This window comes from Parambassis ranga, chromosome 17, assembly GCF_900634625.1.
Source record: "Parambassis ranga chromosome 17, fParRan2.1, whole genome shotgun sequence".
NCBI lineage: Eukaryota > Metazoa > Chordata > Actinopteri > Ambassidae > Parambassis > Parambassis ranga.
The window spans coordinates 5,916,085-5,933,914 of NC_041037.1; the positions used below are offsets into that span (position 1 = coordinate 5,916,085).

The 17,830-nt window shown below is 42.2% G+C and overlaps 1 protein-coding gene across 3 annotated transcripts; it reads right to left on the bottom strand.

The window, feature by feature from the left end:
- Positions 1–878: 878 nt before the first annotated feature.
- Positions 879–15,770, bottom strand: dtna (dystrobrevin, alpha). 3 transcript variants are annotated; one of them, XM_028427003.1, is made up of 23 exons: positions 15,473–15,770; positions 13,906–13,973; positions 13,357–13,437; positions 13,052–13,265; positions 12,751–12,836; positions 12,247–12,401; positions 12,057–12,162; positions 11,483–11,649; positions 11,191–11,315; positions 9,689–9,772; positions 9,369–9,437; positions 7,356–7,451; positions 6,149–6,230; positions 5,737–5,831; positions 4,778–4,891; positions 4,550–4,646; positions 3,894–3,917; positions 3,332–3,491; positions 3,165–3,254; positions 2,997–3,093; positions 2,803–2,920; positions 2,671–2,709; positions 879–1,989 (listed from the first exon to the last, which is right to left on the bottom strand). In XM_028427003.1, the coding sequence occupies exons 1-22, from the start codon at positions 15,487–15,489 to the stop codon at positions 2,692–2,694; spliced, it is 2,163 nt and encodes a 720-aa protein (XP_028282804.1). In that variant the 5' UTR covers positions 15,490–15,770; the 3' UTR covers positions 879–1,989; positions 2,671–2,691. The 3 variants fall into 3 exon arrangements, with proteins under 3 accessions (XP_028282804.1, XP_028282803.1, XP_028282806.1); XM_028427002.1 differs by having other exon boundaries at positions 2,997–3,096; positions 15,473–15,767; XM_028427005.1 differs by lacking the exon at positions 3,894–3,917 and having other exon boundaries at positions 2,997–3,096; positions 15,473–15,767.
- Between the last annotated feature and the right edge of the window lie 2,060 nt (positions 15,771–17,830).

Here is a 17,830-nt window from a genome sequence, read left to right on the forward strand (position 1 = left end):
GTTTCAAGCTGACTGTGCCATCAAGAAAAGACGAGCATTTCATAGCCATATTCTTGTGAATGCAAACACCACCACCTAGTGTTTGGTCTTTGGAACTGCAGCGCCACACATACTGTAGCACAAAGGGCTGTGGTCAGCCTGAGTCAAGAAAATACTGTTTGTATATGAAATTCTAAAAATGTACTTAGTGCAAACATGGAACGTTTAACAGAAGAGCTCACTGAGTGTTGTGTTGTTGGAGTGACTGGATTTATTATTCTGTATATTTGTTTTTTTTCTGCAGTGATTGCAGGGACACAAGGAGGACTGTGAGTATGACCATATCATCATTATATTGTTGATCTGACAACAATTTCACTAATACAGCTGCACTCCTCCTCTTTTAACACCAGGGAGCAGTCACACACCTGATATTAGACAAAAACAAAAAAAAAACCTTGGTGTAAAAAAATGAATCACTATAACAGCTGCTTGCAAACAATGCTGAAGGGTGGACACAACATGGAACAGATAAAGAACAGACTTAAAAATCCTTCTTGATGGTTGTAATTCCAAAACATAGTGAAGGATATAGGCGCATTTAAATTGGTGTTCATAGTCTAAAATTAGCTAACATATAAGCTTTTAATGTCACCTAAAAAAACAAGAGCAAAACTCTGTTTCCAATATGCACATGACTATGAGATTCAGTGGCTGCATGGCTGCTTTAATGTTACCTCAGATGGTGGGTCTCTGTGTGATGAATTATAGACAATAAGGTTGAGGGCAGTCAACAGTGCATTTATGACAGATAATAAATGTTCACTGCCAAGCTAGGACAACTGAAGTGTGCCGTTCTGGAATGGAAAAAGAAAGAGGAAGAGGTTCATAGGCGAAGATTGTGATATTGTGTCAACACTTTATTATGCATCACCACCATGCAAAATCACTGCTCAGAAATCAAACTAGATATATTTCACACATTTATGACTTCAGATTGGCTTACCACTTTGTCCTCAAAAGTGACTGGAGTGAAAGTTATATGCACACATCAGGAGTGTGTGTGTGTGTGTTTGCCAGAGTATGGATGCTAACAAATGAAACAAGGGTGAATAATCTGTGATTGAAGATTAATTCATAAACTGATGATAGTAAACACAATGTGTTCAATGCCCTTGCCAGTGTAAACCTTTGAATTTGAGCTATTTGGATGTCACTTCTTTTGTCACTGTATATATAATCTGTGTATGCTTGCTGTTTACTTGTCCTGTGACATCATCCAGCACGGCTGCAGGTGTGTTCTGTGGTAAGCTACATGCTGCATCGACAGGTCGAATGAGCTCCAATCAGAGGTCATCCAATCAGTTAAGGCAGTGTGCATCATTATTATTATTATTATGACTAATGTATGAAAGAAAACAAATGCATCTGATTGGCCTGCTCCAAATAAAATAAAATAAAATAAAACACAATACTTAAGCAACTCAACAGCAACGGTAAGAAATCTATGGAATATTCTCTTCATAGTAACCCGGCCAGAGTTTGACATAACAAAACATTGAAAAATGTTATCGTTGTAACTTCAGCTCCAACAAAATCTCGGTTTTATCACCATAAATCATAAATCTAATCACAAGTATTCAAACCTGGTTCAGTGTATTCAGTGAATTCATAAGAATTTAAAAGAATCAGGTGCTAGTTGCACGCTTCTTCAACAACTCATATATATAGATATAAAAAAAAGATAAAAATGAAGAAAAAATTCCCCAAATCCTGTGTTTTTATGGCACCTGTGGTATAATAGACAGCTCAGTAATTAATCTCTTCACATCAGCTCACAGTATTACCTTAAATATGTGCTTGGTTAAAAAATAGATCTTTACATAAATGTTTTCTGTGGTTGGATTTAGCGAAACTTAAAATTCTCCTTCAGTGTTCTGTACTGACGGAACCAGCGGTGTCTCATCCAGTGTCTTCTACTGCTTTTCTGCTGCTTTTCATATTGCTCACCTGTGAAGGAGAGGACAGGAAGAGGACAAGGAGGGGACAAGGAGAGGACAGGGAGAGGATGGGGAGAGGACAAGGAGGGGACAAGGAGAGGACAGGGAGAGGATGGGGAGAGGACAAGGAGGGGACAAGGAGAGGACAGGGAGAGGATGGGGAGAGGACAGGGAGAGGATGGGGAGAGGACAGGGAGGGGACAAGGAGAGGACAAAGAGGACAAGGAGAGGACAGGGAGGGGACAAGGAGAGGACAAAGAGAGGACAAGGAGAGGACAAGGAGAGGACAAGGAGGGGACAGGAAGAGGACAAGGAGAGGACAGGGAGAGGACAGGGAGAGGACATGAAGAGGACAAGGAGAGGACAAGGAGAGGACAGGGAGAGGACAGGAAGAGGACAAGGAGTTGATGTTTATGCTCACTGTCTGTCTGCCAGGTAGTAGCACTTAGAGCAGCTCATCTTAAGTTGAGCTTCTGTCAGTGGTCCATGTAAGTGTTACACAAAGCTTAATTCTTCTGCATATGTGTCACTGATTATCAGTAATGTAGCAGCATTTGGACTGAGCTCAATTACAGAGGGCCATTTTTTTTTACCAATTTACCAGAGGCCTGGACATACATAAAATCACGTCATATGGAAATGATTAAAACAAGGATGCATCAAAAAGTAAAACTGAGAGCTCCACACTTACCATTCATCTGGACTACCACAGTCACTGCTGCAGCGTCACCTGTACCCCAGCATTAAGACACAACAACACATACAGCAGGTCAGAAACAGGTGCTGACAGTGAGTAACACTTCCCTGAAGCTCCAACACTCACCATGCATGGTTTGTCTGTTTCCGGCCTGTGCTTCATCAGCTCCTCCAACGTGAGCTCGTCCTCCAGCTGCTGCTCCAGATCGCGCTCAAAGCGTTCCTCCTCTGCAGAGCTCGCAGGCCTAACAATGAAAGACACACACACAAATTCAGACTGTGACTGATGACACAATGCATCTTTGCACTCCTGATTGGTACCTCGGTTTATACATGAAAAAAGGATCTGAAGAGGCTGTGGCCAAAAAGTCACCACGTCCAAAGTCTGAATCCGCAGTGCTCTCAGTCTCACTGCCTCCTTCTGAGGAAAAAACAGACACATTAATACTGAAGAGGTGAATAATTCACGATCCTATCATTCATTCTTACCTGAATTGAGCTCTTTAACCAGTGATGACATTGTGTTAGTGATAGAATCAGCAGCAATGAGGAGGTCATTCCTCAAATTTCTCCTTGGACCTTTGAAAAATAAATTGACATCATGAAAAACAAACACACATACACACACACACACATCTCTATGACTGAGCTGTTACCCTGAGCGAAGGCCTCCTGAACATCTCCTCCCACGCCCATCAGCGAGTCCTGAGGTGTGTGAGTCGGGGTTGTGCCGGCAGAGTCCGAGTGGATGGGTGTGGGGATGGGCCGGCTGATGGTGTGGCTGGGGGAAGAGCGTGGAGAGCCAGGACCCTGAGTCTGTAGCACGGCACAGACAAAAAAAACAGAGATTATAATATTTTAAAAAGTAAATAGCATTAGAAGTTAATTTAATGTCATGGTTAAATCACAGCAAATAAACATTTAAACAACAAAACAAGACCTGCTGAATCTACGGTTAAGCCTGTTGCTCTGAAAAAAACTGTTAGAAATGTATGTTTGTACAATAATAAAGCCACATTTACTCATTTCACAAACACTCGACATGTTGTTAGAGCAGATTTTCTCCCTCGAAGCTATTCCAACTATTCCCACAGACCAAACCACAGCTGGGTGAACACAGTGCATCTCAAGTATTCCCATAAACTGCTTCTGCTTTTGGAAAATAGTTTTAGTAGATTCACCCAACAGCATTTCAAACGTGCATCCTGTGTCACTTACGGCTTGTTTTCGTTCCTCCTCCAGCTGAAAAACAGTGTTTTATGACTCATGACTTAAACAACAATCACATTTTATTTTCCACAGTGGTAAGCATGTGGCCTCCTCATGCAAGTTTAATAGATTAAAATTGATCCTTTTAGGCTAATTAGATTGATATCCTTCCAGCTTAAGCCAATATAGTAAGCGGTTTGTGGATGTGTTGTATCTGTGAGGCTAATCCCTGGATTAAATATCCTGCTCTCAGTCTGCAGTTTGAAACCCAGACTGTAGTATAATTTCGGTAGTATTTTGGTATTTGGTATTTTGGTAGTATAATTTTCTATGGTTAAATTTGGGTTTTAACAAGTCAAATGTGTGCTGATCTGATGGAGATTGTCATTTCTCATATCTCCAGACTCCAAAGTGCAGCGTTTGCTTTACGCAGTGATCACGCACAGCTGGCAGAAACTGTACTACAAGAGAAATTCATCATTCGGCCATATTGCTCACCACCTGCCTCAGAAAATACAAGCTACAGTGTCCATGTTTTACAATGTAAGCATCCAAACTGCAGGAGAACTGAGTGCGTGGGTCCCTTCGGTGATCATGAAGCCATCTAAACAGCACTCTGTGTGTGACCACAGTGCAGTGGAACAGATGAGGCACGTCTGCAGTACCTTGAGAAGCATCATTAGCTGTTCCAGCTGCACCATGAGTTCCCTGCGACTCTCCTGCAGAGTAGACATTCTTTGTTCAAGCTCATCTTTCCGTTGCCTAACAGAGGAAACAAGATGTGATGTGAAGCCAGGATGTATTGTCAACAGCAAGCATCTCTGCAGCTTCTAAAACACACTTTGTTCATTCACAGTATGCATGCAGTCCAAAGCAAAACTGTCTGTGGTTACCTGAGAAGTCGTAGCTCGGCGAGCAGGGTGGGGTTTTGCTGACCCTTGTCAGGTGGCGGCTGGGATGCCTCCTCGTGCTGGAGGCGCAGCCGCTGGATTTCCTGCAGGATCTCTCTGTGGTGAGAACAAACACAGGCAAACGTTCATGTCTTGTACACACAACTTGGCTTGAATAAAGCAGCCAAATGAGGCAATGATGGGGCGGGAGACACACATTTAAAGATGTTTGATGTTGATGTGACAGATTGCTTCACATAAGGTTATTTATCAGACCAGAAGATCCTTCTCTCTGTGTGTCTTTCCTTGATTTTAGGTGTTTTGATTCCCTTTGCTAAGGTTCCAGGTTCAGGTTTAGATTTTATTTGCTGACACGATGCATTAAGTGCAATTTTTAATATACTTTTTGACCACTTGGGGGCAGCAGAAACAAATCTGAACCAGCAAATAAAGAGCAATGTTGCTTTGTAACCTAACACAGCCTTATGGTGCTACGTAGGAAGAGCAGGTACAAGCTTTTTAACAATGTATTCATAAGCAAACAGCTGTACTGGAAATAAACCAAACCGAGATGCTGTGAGGCTTTTGACTGGTCACAGCAGGAAGACTGCAGGTCTGATTAATCACATTAACAATCCTCTGTTCAAGTGTGGTTTCAGTGAGCCTGCACAATAAAAGAACCCAATTTTTTACTTAAGCCATTGCTTTTTACCAGGTAAGATGTCAAATTATCTGTGAACCACTGTCAGTATAAAAATATTAACCATTATTGATTGGTATATGTTTTATATGTATACTTGTAGTCAGGTAAAAATGCTGTTTTTTACTGTAACCTTGGCAGATTTTGTGTGATGTGTCCCTCTCAGGTGTTTTTTTTTGTCAGCCCACACATACCTTCATTCTGAACAGTGAATTTCAACAGAACAGAACTGAACAGCATCACCAAGGCAGTCATCCCTAACCTGTTTTTGCTCTCCAGCTCAGCAATGAGCTGTCTCTGCTGTTTGTTGGCATCCAGAGAGCAGGGGAGGTCTGTGGGGACCCTCTGCTGTTGAGCCTGTTGGTGAAACCAAGCAAGAGACACCACGTGAACTGGCTTCACCTCTGGGTGATGTCATCCTCTGGCTTATCTCATATCTCACAGGAGGGAACAAAGCAGTTAAGTCACCAGCCATCCATCAAGACCTGATCAGGGCATGAACAGGCGCAGGAGTCTGCTCAGAAACAACGACTGCCTCCGCAGTAAAATGAAACCCCATAAACTGGAGCGAATGTTGAATTCTCTTCTCGTCAAGGACAGATTCTTGGCAGTGGATTTAAAAGAGCCATGATTATTCTGCTCAATAATAAAATAATAATAAATATATATCTCACCGCAGCATCAGCAGCCAGTCTAGCAGCATAGCGGGCGATGAGACTGTGCTCTTCATCTTGATGGTTACTGCTCTCCAGCAAACTGATCAAGAGGAAAATAGAGATCGGAGTCACAACATGACACAATTAATAATGCACAGCTCCGCAGCTGCACATTATGGCCCAGGGAAAAAAACAAACACCAACGAAAGTTTCATTTAAGAGTTAGATTAGTTGTTGGCAGGTAAGTTTTGTAGCAGATATACCGACGTAATTATGATGCTTAGCTGTTCATATAAAACCTGAAAAACATGAATGATGTTGGGTTATTAGGTGCAAGCAGGAGCAATCAATCATTTGGTATTTAGAAGCAACCTAATCGCTAATTCAGCTGCACACACACACACACACACACACACACACTCAAGATACATTTACACAAGTATAGATGAGGAAGGTTGCTAAAATAATATAAATTAAAATACTAGATGTAATATTTGCTGCAGTGAAATAAAACAATATAAATATAATAACTAATATATAAAAAATGATTAATTTGGTAACAAAAGTCAAATTATTTGTATACATTTCAGCCAAAAACAAGTTTAAAAAAATATAATTTGTATGACTTGTTTAAAAACTTTAAAATTTGTGCTATATATAGGCCTATATACTATACAATTATTGCATCTGTGTATTGTTGCTGTGATACCTGCTAATATTAGCATGCTAGGACAGTAGCCTTGCTGGATATCACTTTGTGTCATTAAATGAAACAGTGAGTGTCAAAAAAGTGTCTAAATAAGAAGCTACAAGCTTATTATTTACTTCCTTATTCTGTCAATAATTATAAAATCAAATCAATAATTTCACAATTCTACCTTAGTTACAGACAGATCATCCTGCCTACAGCCTAGGCCCCTGGTCCCTGACCCAAACCAGGATTGTGTTACTTTTTAGACATTGGATGGATTTTTATGGTGTCACAAACATGCAGATGTCCTTAAAAACCTTAAAATTACCATTATTATGTCCTTACAAAAACTCAGGCCGCTGAATGACAATTAAAAGTGGAGGGGTCTGTGAACCTGTCTGACAGTGAGCATCGTTAGGACTGCCGCACATTCAGAATGAGACGAGGTTAGGGGAAAAGCCGCGAGGTGGCGGTTCAGCACAGCACATAGTTTCCACTGGTGTTTGGCACAAACACAGCAGCACACCCACTAACCATGTTTTGGGGTTGTTTTGGAGTAGATTCACATAGAGGCCAATGAGAACATGCTCGTCAGCAAGTCTATCAGCAACATCGAGGTTGTAGTTCAACCTGGAACAGTGCAGGGTATCATAAAAACATCATAAAAGATCACGTTAACACAGGTGACAACAGAGGGAGGGAGAAATAATGAGAGGGGAGAGAGGGACCGCAGGGAGGAGAGGAGAGGACACAACAAAAGAAAGGAGCAGGAGAGCGGCTGAAAAGCAGCCATTCATGGGTGACTAGAGAGACACAAGGCCATATTATGTTTGGGAGAGGCACTGCTGATGAAGGCTAGGAGCACGACTGAGGACAAGAAAAAGAAACACAAGCTACACACTGTTTACATTCTACAGGCATCAATCACTCAGCTCTGTTATTATAACTACTGAAAATCATTGGTTAAACTACCCGCCAAAGAAATGTCAAGCACGCTCAGTCCTTTTGATGTAGCATCTATTATCAAAGCTTTTCACCTGCTCACACACTCTTCTATGTAGCAACCATGCTAACCAGCATCATGGAGAACCACAACATATAAACAACAACACAACATACAAATAAAAACAATAAACCCTTGTTAACCCTGTGTCCAGGTTAGTCTCTATAAAGGCTTTTAAGCTAACCAGCCCAAACTATTCATTTAATAACCAGACAGAATCATTTGACATGATACCAACACATAATGTTAAAGGTGATTTATGAATATGAATCATCTGTGGAAGCTATAAAACGCTAAAAACATCGGCCAATCTTCTGCACAGGGTCCACCCGGAGGATTGGCTGATGTTTTTAGCGTTGTCACTCTCTTCCCGCTCTGCGCGCACCAGAGTGCATGATGGCCGAAGTCACAGACCACAGCTCGTCTTCAGGTAATGCGCGTCCATGTGATTGGGAGGCGTGGCTTCGGGGTGAGCTCCGAGAGAAAGGGGCGTGTGTTTACTTACGAAATCTGGCTAACTCTCACTGAGTTTTCAAAATCTCCTAGCCTACCTTTAAGATACCCGATAAGATGTTACATATAGTATCAAATATTGCAAATGTTAAGCTCTAATATGGGTGAGTTACATAAAACTTCCACCTTTGTAAAGCTGTTCATTCCTTGGTCATCTTTAACATGGGAGTCCATGGGGACCGACTCGATTTTAGAACCAGCCTCTAGTGGCCAATCAAAGAACGGCAGCTTTTGACATTTTATCTGGAGTTTGCAGCTCGGCTGTGAGGTAGAAAACCACCACATTGGCCTGAACATTGCTAAAATGCCCAAGTGGGAGTCTGCCCACTGTGGGTTTACCACTATGGACATCTCAGCCTCTGCTGGAATATTAACTCTTATCTAGACCTCTACAGGACACAACCTGCAGAAAAAGCTCAAATGGTGCCTCAACCTGTACAAACAGGAACTATAATGTGAAATTCTATGACATTAAGAATATAGCTAAAGAACACCGATCACTCATCAGGCCGCCTATGTTTCTCTATACGCCTGACTTATGAAAGGGAGCAGTGTTCCCTATAGAGATGCATTCTTCTCTCAAGTGCAGGTGCAGAGAAGCTCAGGTGCTTTTCAGTAAAATCAACAATGCTTCTATCTTCCAAAGATACAACATTAATAGCGAATGAGAAGCCAAGTTAAACCATAAAGCCTGGCAATTCAGCTGCTACGGGGAGACTGATGGTAACATTTGAAGCTGCTTATATTAGAAACTGGCAGTTAGTGTTTCCCATTTCTGTGTGAATAATATTATAAGAGACATTTCGCCGTAATGGCCAATGATCTTCATGATTCATGCTTCATCTAGCGTCTTTGAAACAGCCCCTCGAGTGCAACAACATCAAGCCCTTTGTAAGAAAACCAGCGTGTTAATAGTTTCCTCAGGATGATAAGCACTCTGTTTTTATGCTCTATGATTATTATCTATATTAGTCAGCACATGCATCTGGGCTGGAGAGGCGTTTCCATCGGCACACCTGTGTGTCACTTACCCTCGCCCCTTCAACAGATGTGGAGCAGCCCCAGTCAGGGGCTTCCTGTGCTCAACATCATTACTCTGGCTGTAAGGCAAGCCATTTACATTCAGCTCAAGAAACCACAAAGGACACACTAATACACACATGTTCCCACACACCCACCCTCTCTCTCTTTCACACACACACACACCCACTTTTTGGGAAAATAAAGGGAAGAAAATAAAGACAGTGTGGGTCACAGAGTACACAGGGCACATGGCCTTTAGGGAGCATCACAGAGTGAAAAGATCTGTTGTAAAATCCAGGGCATCCATTGTTAGCGCTGCCGTACTCACTTTTTGGTGGAGTAAGGGTTCCCTGATGTAGGCATGGAGTGGGAGAGGGAGTAGTCACAGCTGATATTCACTGGTCTTGGTGGCCTGGACACAGAAAACAAATATTACTTTTGAACCTAAAAGAGACATTAAAGTATTTTTCTTTAGTTTCTTTCTACCACACAGTCTGTTTCAGTTTATAACTATCCAAACATGACGACAAAGTATGATAGGACACATGAAAACATGCAAGAATGACCGAATGAACGAGTGAATCAACAAACACAGCAGCAGGTGGAGAAGTGGTGACAGTCAGTACGGGTTTCTGAGTCTAGCACTGTATATGCACGGTGTTTATTAGCACAATACAAATACTCATAATCTATGGTGACAGAATGTACAGGTACGTGTTAAATAAATAATCAAAGCAAACTCACCACGTGTCTCTATTTTGAGGATAGTAAAGAGCAAGAAAAAGAATGAAAATATTTGATTACAATCACTACAAAAAACGTACCTGGGGACAGATGAAGAGTACAGATTTACAGTTAATTCATCCTTTGTTTCGGCTAACACCCCTTAAACCCCTTCATGGTGTACACACTGCTGTTTCATTAGTGGAATTCCAATGTTTTTGTTTTTGTTTTTTGTCCGATGGCTATTTAGCTTTCCATTTAGCTCGTATTGGAGGTGCTGATGAAGGTATCGGAGCGAAGCTGAAGCTTTACGACCCAGATCAATTCACCAAAATTTTCCAATACAGGAAAGAGCCCAATCAATAAACTGCATCAGTACTGGCAGACTGATAGGTAACAAGGTTTTTTTTCTATGATAAACAGATAAACAGACAAAAACAGTGCTTATCATGCAAGCACGCAGTATTGATGAGTTCAATTTTCCACATTTCCTCACGTGAAAGTGTGCACCTCTGTACTATCTAGATGCTGTCTAAATAAACGTGTTTTAACTGTATTTGTAGATGCAGTGATGAACTGTGTTCACTGGTTTTAAGGGGTGCTCCTGAGCGCATGCTGTGATCTCCACCTCAGCACTGCCTAAGGGCGTACACATGATGACCACCAGATCTTAAATTCTCTACATCCTTTGATAATACCATGTAAAGCAAATCTTAAATTTGGGGGGAAATGGGTCAATTTTTCCAAATGTGTTGCTGGCATCTAATTCAAAACTATATTTTAAAATCAAAACCATGAAATCTTTCAATGTCTTTATACTATTTTGTCTCTGCTTGTATTCTTTGTGTCGTTGTTCAACACTGGGCAAATCAAGCAAAGATGTAGCAGCAGTGTTGCAGATTATAATCATTCCCAGGGCTGTAATTAAGCCTTATTGATCAGTTGACCCAGGAGATTGACTGGATTCACTTCAGACTTAGAGGCAGCTACAGGATCGTTATCAGCTAGAGGATGAAATTAAAGATTGCAACATTTTAAAACTCGGGTCCGCAGCTCTGAATGACATCCTTTGTTTGAATATTAGAAGGAGAGAAAAGATGAACTTACACAATATGAGCTAGGTTGAGAGGTTTCTCTGGCATTTCGGGGAACATGGGGTGAAGAGGCTCTCTGCTAGACGCACAGCTCAGTGACTTACTGAGAGCATGGGATAACTTCTTAGCAGGGGATTTCTGCAAGGGAGACAGAATCTGGATGCTGATTGTGAACATGTTAGTACAACATGCAGCATCCTTACATTGTGATAAAGCAGGACATAAATAGCCACAATGACTGGTGGAGTGCAGACACACCTCCCTTACCCCGCCCCACATCTCCTCCTCCTTTCCTTCCCCCTTACCCATGACGTATACTCCTTCATTTGGTGCTGGTTGCTATGGGAACCGCTGGCATGCCCCCTCCAGAAGCAGTCCTGACAGAGCTGGTAATTATGACATTGCTGGCAGCGGTAGCGGAAGCCCATCATACTCTCTGTATGGCAGTAGGAGCACTCGACCGGGTGAAAGACTGCAGGGAGGAGAGGAGGGGCCACACACACACACAGACACACAAACAGACAAACGCACACACACACAGACACAGATGTGACTGTAAACCTAGATATTTCACTGAGTAGAGGATTAATTTTCATTAATTTAGGGACAGATGTGCTGCAAAATGATGACATTCTTCTGATTTTAAACAAAGTAGCTCAGCATGGGGCTGTGTCACATGTCACAGTGTTTCATCTGCTCACATGGTGGCAGCTTGTGACGAGTGCATCACCAGCATCCACATACTCACACAAAGGGCGTAAAATCCCTTCGCTGGAGGTGTGCGTATGTGTGTGTGTGGTGACTGAAGGTTATGATGCAAAGCTGAACTTTACATCCTCCCAGGTCCTCCTGGCTAAACATCCCTTTATGGCGTCTTACCGTTCTCCACGTTGGCGAGCCGATGCATGAGCGGCAACCACACCAGACACTGAGGGGGCGGGTCTGACATCAACGTATCGAGGAATGTGTTGAGCAAGACCTTTTTCTGTTGACATTAGTCACAGATGAAAGTGAGATTCACCCACAACGTCAATACTAATATCATACACCGTGGTTAATGAGCCCTCACCTGCTGTGTGAAGCACGATCTTGCAGCTTGCTCTGTGTAACCAAAAGACGGCCCCTCAAAGACCGCCATGGGTAATTTGAGAACCTCCCTCAGAAACTGGTCAAACTGCGAGTACACCATTATCCCAGCGGAATCTGATATCTGTGAAAAGATATCTGGAGGCAATACCAAGGAATCAAACTAATTATCAGCTGCCGCCACAGTGGGCTAATTACAGCATTAAACAATACAATTAACCCACTTATTTGTGAAAACAAATCAAAGTAGAGCAGTTATTATTCGGATCAATTGTAACCATACACCAGCCCTCCTCTTTTACAAGCTGCTGCTCCCACAGATTTTGTACATTATGTAATAAACATAATGAGTAACGACTTCTCTTGGCCATAAAGAGCCAGGCCAGTGCTGCTACTCCGTTCAAACTCAGCAGAGATGTATATTGAAAAGTACACACAGCATTAAGTCTGTATAATAAGACAGTGTAGACCATAAATTCATTCTTACATCTTAATTTATCCAGAATCTTCCCTCCACAGAGCGTTGCAAGGGCCAGCTTTACAACAAAGACAGATGTCTTGCCATGGCCCTCCCTGAAAGACACAGATTAGATCACGCTCACAGAATCTGCCTTTAATAACATCAGAATGGCCGCTGTCTCACTCTGCACCTGCGTGTTGTGACATTTTAAGGTAAATAGTCTGCATTGTCCCATCTCTTTGGCAGACACTTCACAGCCACATTTCACACTACATTAGCTCACGTCGAAACCTCAGACACAAGCCAGGTCACGTGACGTGTTACTCACGGGTCATAGGCTGCCAGCAGGAAGTTCAGCAGCAGGCTGATGGACTGCTCCACGTTGATCTGGTGGGTGGTGGGCATGCGCTTGTTAAGCTGGTAGAAGATAGTGGACAGTACCACTTCCAGACGAGCCACGGAGAGCTCGGCGTTGAGGTCCGTGGTGTTGAGGCCGTTCTCTCTGAAAGCCTCGATGACGTTCCAAATATCGACCAAATGCACTGGGAACAGGAAAACACCATATCAACATTATGAGGGGGTAGTAGTGGTGGTGGTAGTAGTGGTGGTGGTGGTGTACTGCATCATACTCACAGTTGCATTTCTTCTGCACAAATCTGAGTTTGCAGGCAGTTCTGTATGTGGACAGTCGTATGGAGTCCAGATCCTGAGCCCCTGAGGAAGATTTGTTCATTAATCCAAATGTTAAACTGCAGTGTAAGTTAAACCTATAGCACTGAAGGTCATTTCACTGGATTTGATTTTATTATTCTATTCATGATGAATACATTCACAGCTTTTAGCAGTGTCCCCCTTAGAGCTCTCTGATAAGCAGGTGTAGCCAATGAATGGATAAAAGTACTGGGTTAAAATAAGGGATAACCACCTCGTGAACAACAAATATTTATAATAATGAGCTCTAGTTCAATAATGTGTATGTGTGTTGTGTTCAAATAGTACAAAAAGTGAGACAGCATGAGCACAGAGTACTTCACTGATCAGTCTGGCTAATGCCAGAGGAGACACTTGATCTTCATCGTATTTGCTTTATACAAAGTTACACTGGAGAATTTGCCATTTTTATGGTCAATGAGTAAAAGAGTCCAGCATAGATCATGCTGAGCTGCAGCCCTCAGTACTTACTCATCTCGACAAACAGTTGCCGTCTATCTGCCATGTTGTCACCACTCTGCCCGCGATCTTCAATCATTCTGATCAAGAGGAGATCAAGAGGAGAGAAAGTAAGGTCAGAGCCTGTTTACTACAGCTTTCAATGATGTCACCGAGCACACCCTTCAGAGGCATTATAAAGCTTGGATGCATGATGCATCACCACTTGGTTAACATTGTGTCCAACTGACCAGCAGCTTAGCCAGATTATTAAGCTAATGAGAGCCCTATGTTTGGTTGAATGTGCTGCCTTCAACTGACTTATTCATGTTGGTCTGGCAATCTGAGCTAACAGTATGCTATCCAGATATGCTAACACTAGAAACATCACTTGCTGTCAGTTGCTTTTATGTGCCTTCTCATCACTAGCTCTACAGATTTATGTCTAAATTCAGGCAATAAGGTAGAGAGACAGAATTATCAGTCTTCACATGCACACATAAGCAACATGTACTATAAGATATAAACTCATTTTTTGCCCCCTGGCTTTGCCTTGCAGGTTAATCCAGCCCTGGTAATCTCACAATGAACTCACTTTTTCCACAATATTTTACACACACATATGCAGATTAAACGTGGTGCACATCACAAATGTTTCAACGAATTTTAAGTTAGACAAGAAAATGATTTTGAAGGAGGCAGAGCAGCAGAGAGAATGCTCACACTATGCCTCACTGCACACTGTCCAAGGCAATCTAATACACCTAGTCATGTGGTTTGTTGCCATGGCAGCAAAGATCCCAGCCGCACCGTTTGTAAAAACACACACACACATACACACTCAAAAAACACCTCAAGCAAAGTTTGTAGAGAAAAAGTTTGTTCACGTGTAAATGTCTCTTTATGAGATAAAGCCTGGTGGGCTGATAGTCAGGCGCACAGCAGCACTAAAAAAACACGACAATCGTTCAGGTGGACTCTTTCAAATTACTCTGACAGTAATTGGCAGACCTAAATATTATGCTGCAGGAGCCCATGGTGCAGAAATGAAAAATTTCACCTGGTGTTAAAAAGCAGAGAGCAGCATGCTGGCCTTCCTGTGATCGTTGGCTGCACAGGCAGTCAATTATGGAGCACAAGGAATCCTTAAAATCCAGTGTAAGAGGAAAGAGATTAAGCTAATAAGTTAACCTGGTGTTACAGTATCAAGTGCTGTATTCCAGTGAATTCCTTCACACTGATGTGGAAGATACATGAACCTAAAATGTAGACAATCATCATGTTAATAAAGCAACATTGTGTTTAAAGAGCACCAACAATACTCAAAACGTTTTTATGCACAGGCCTGTGGTCCAATGTGCTCCTGAAAGTAATGGATATTCAGGCCCATTCATCACCCGAATGTGAAAAGTAAGCACCGTTTTAAAGATGGAACATTGATATCCCTTTCCCCCATCACACACAAACACATCCCCAGCGCCGGCCATCTCTGTGACCTTCGTCGGTCTGCCTTCAGCCTTCCAAATAACTGAGATTGATACAATCTATCGCAGGAGCAGATATTAAACCAGCAACACCAACAACAACATGGTCAACATACCGTTCATAAAGCACCATGGTTGTATTCCTCTGTCCTCCTGAGCTGTCTTCTTGTCACAACTGTCCACAAACACAAACTCCCCTCGTCACAGCTGCAGATATATTTGAAATTAGAAACTGTATGCCAGGATACAGCGTGTGCTGCCCTCCCTCTATCTTTAACTACAAATGAGAAGGCGCCACATTCTTGTACAGCTTTACCCCAGCGCTCTCTCTAACTTGCAGACCCCGAACCTCATTTCTGGCATGTGCCCAGCAGCAAACATTACTCTTACTCTGTCACGCTGTCAGCATCATAACCGCCCTTAAAAAGAACAAATCATCTCCTGTTATTGACAGTGCAGTGAGGTCCTGCGTCGGCCACTTATTTACATTTTGAATTCTATTTCTGTAGCGGCTCAATAACCCATGGTGCTGTGAATGCTCCCGGAGCAGACATGTCATGCAACATTTCCAAACACACAAGCACTTACTTGAGTTACAGTCCAATGTTGTTTGGCTTGGGACACTACATCGCAGCTGTTACCACTGATTGGCCAAAGTTATTTTTACATCACTGGGACTATAAACTACACCGGCATCCAAATCCCATACCCCCTGACAGGAATATAAATATATATATATATACAAAATAAGCTGCACAGCTGATTAAGTCAGCTGTGCAGCTCCATGCTGTAGTAGAAGGTTGTGTGTGGAGGTAGTGAGGCTGTTTTCTCTTCCTGCCTGGTACCAGCCTGTGATGTCTGCTGGAGGGCCCCAGGGCTCTCTGTCGCCTGCTGATGATGGTTATCGCCATGGTTTCAGCAGGAAAAAGGGAAAAACTCCAGGACCCTGATGTTAAATGAGAGTGCGGCTGATTTATAGCTGCTGGTGCTGTGATTTTGTTTACAAGACTGTCATGCATGTTAAGTCCAAAGGAGAGAGTAGAAACTCTGGACTGAGTGCATTCCAGTCACAAGCTTATAAAGACATACTTCCACCACTGCAACACTGACCATAAGTAGCAGCACTGGAGAGAGAGGAAGGGAAAAAAAGAGCCAACAGGCATCTTACCGTCCATGCTCTGCACATGCATCACCTGTCACGCTCAGAGACACCTGTGTGGACGAGCGCTAAACGTCTTATCTGCGTTTTCTGCGTGTCTAAAACCCCGCAAATGTCCGTTTTTTTTATCGCTACAACTTGACAAACTCTTTCTACACAGTAGTGACAAAGTATAGGCTGAGGTCGCCCCTCTTCTGCCTGCCTGTCTATCCAGCCGCTGCTGCAGCAGCGCACTTGCACAAGACTTACCAACATTTATTTCGAGGCATTGTTCATGCAACATCTCTGTTTTCCATCCAGGAACGTCCCGCGGTTCGATCAGGGTTTCTTTGGTGTGGTCCGGTGCTGCATCACTGCACGAAGCGGCCGTTTCTCCCGTACCGCTCTCCTGCATAAAAAAAAAAAAAAAAACAGATAAGAAGCTTGTGTTGTGGAAATTTTCGGGCAGCGCACTGGCTGAGCGGAGAGAAGGCAGCGGCGTCTGCCTCCAGTCTGTGGCCTTCGCGGTGACGTAATGCGGAATCTCTTCAGTTGCGTCAGTGTAGCTGCAAAATGTCAAAGTTTGATACACGAAGGAGCGAAGGTAGCGAAACACAGCAGCTTTATTACACGTACGAACACAAAGACGTGACCATGCACACATGCAGCCATTTTTTTATGTTTTTATGTGGTTTAAACATGATGACGTCATTTAGAAAAATTAAAAATAATCCTATTTTATTTTTATTAAAAGTGTAACCTTAAAATACCCTGACCATTATTTATACGCATTACTTTCCTTAATATATTAAAATGCTGTATTTTTAAAAATCAATTTTCACCAGTTTTATTTCTTTTGTGTATTTTCTTAATTAAATCTTACTACAGCCAAGATATTATTGGCTTATCCTTTGTGTATCACATATGTATTAATGTATGAAACCCATAGGCTAACAACCTGAATAAAATGTGATACAATACAATTAAATAGGCATATATTGTAATCTATTATAGGCTAAATAAATTAGAATAAAACAGCGCCCATACAAAATACTGGTTATAGGATAGGTAGCTTCAAACTATGAAATACATGAAAAATAATCCTATTTGTATGTAAAACTGTGAAGACACTTGAACATGAAGCCACCTGCTCTGATAAAATAAAGTATAACGTATTAAAAATATAGTATATACGTCTCTCATCACCTAAAACCATCCAGATACTTTGTTAATTAAATTTCTCTCTTATTCGACCCGAACAAAACGAGCCTTAACTTCACAGTACAGGAAAACACCGCAGCGAACAACTGCTCTTGAACGCAACTCGCCGTCTCCA

What these genes read in the sequence shown, in the direction of transcription:
- dtna (XM_028427002.1), bottom strand. An exon ending in AACCCTTACTCCACCAAAAA is followed by an intron (nt 9,438 to 9,688) that starts GTGAGTACGGCA and finishes CTTGCCTTACAG; the next exon opens with CCAGAGTAATGATGTTGAGC. An exon ending in CATCTGTTGAAGGGGCGAGG is followed by an intron (nt 7,452 to 9,368) that starts GTAAGTGACACA and finishes GCACTGTTCCAG; the next exon opens with GTTGAACTACAACCTCGATG.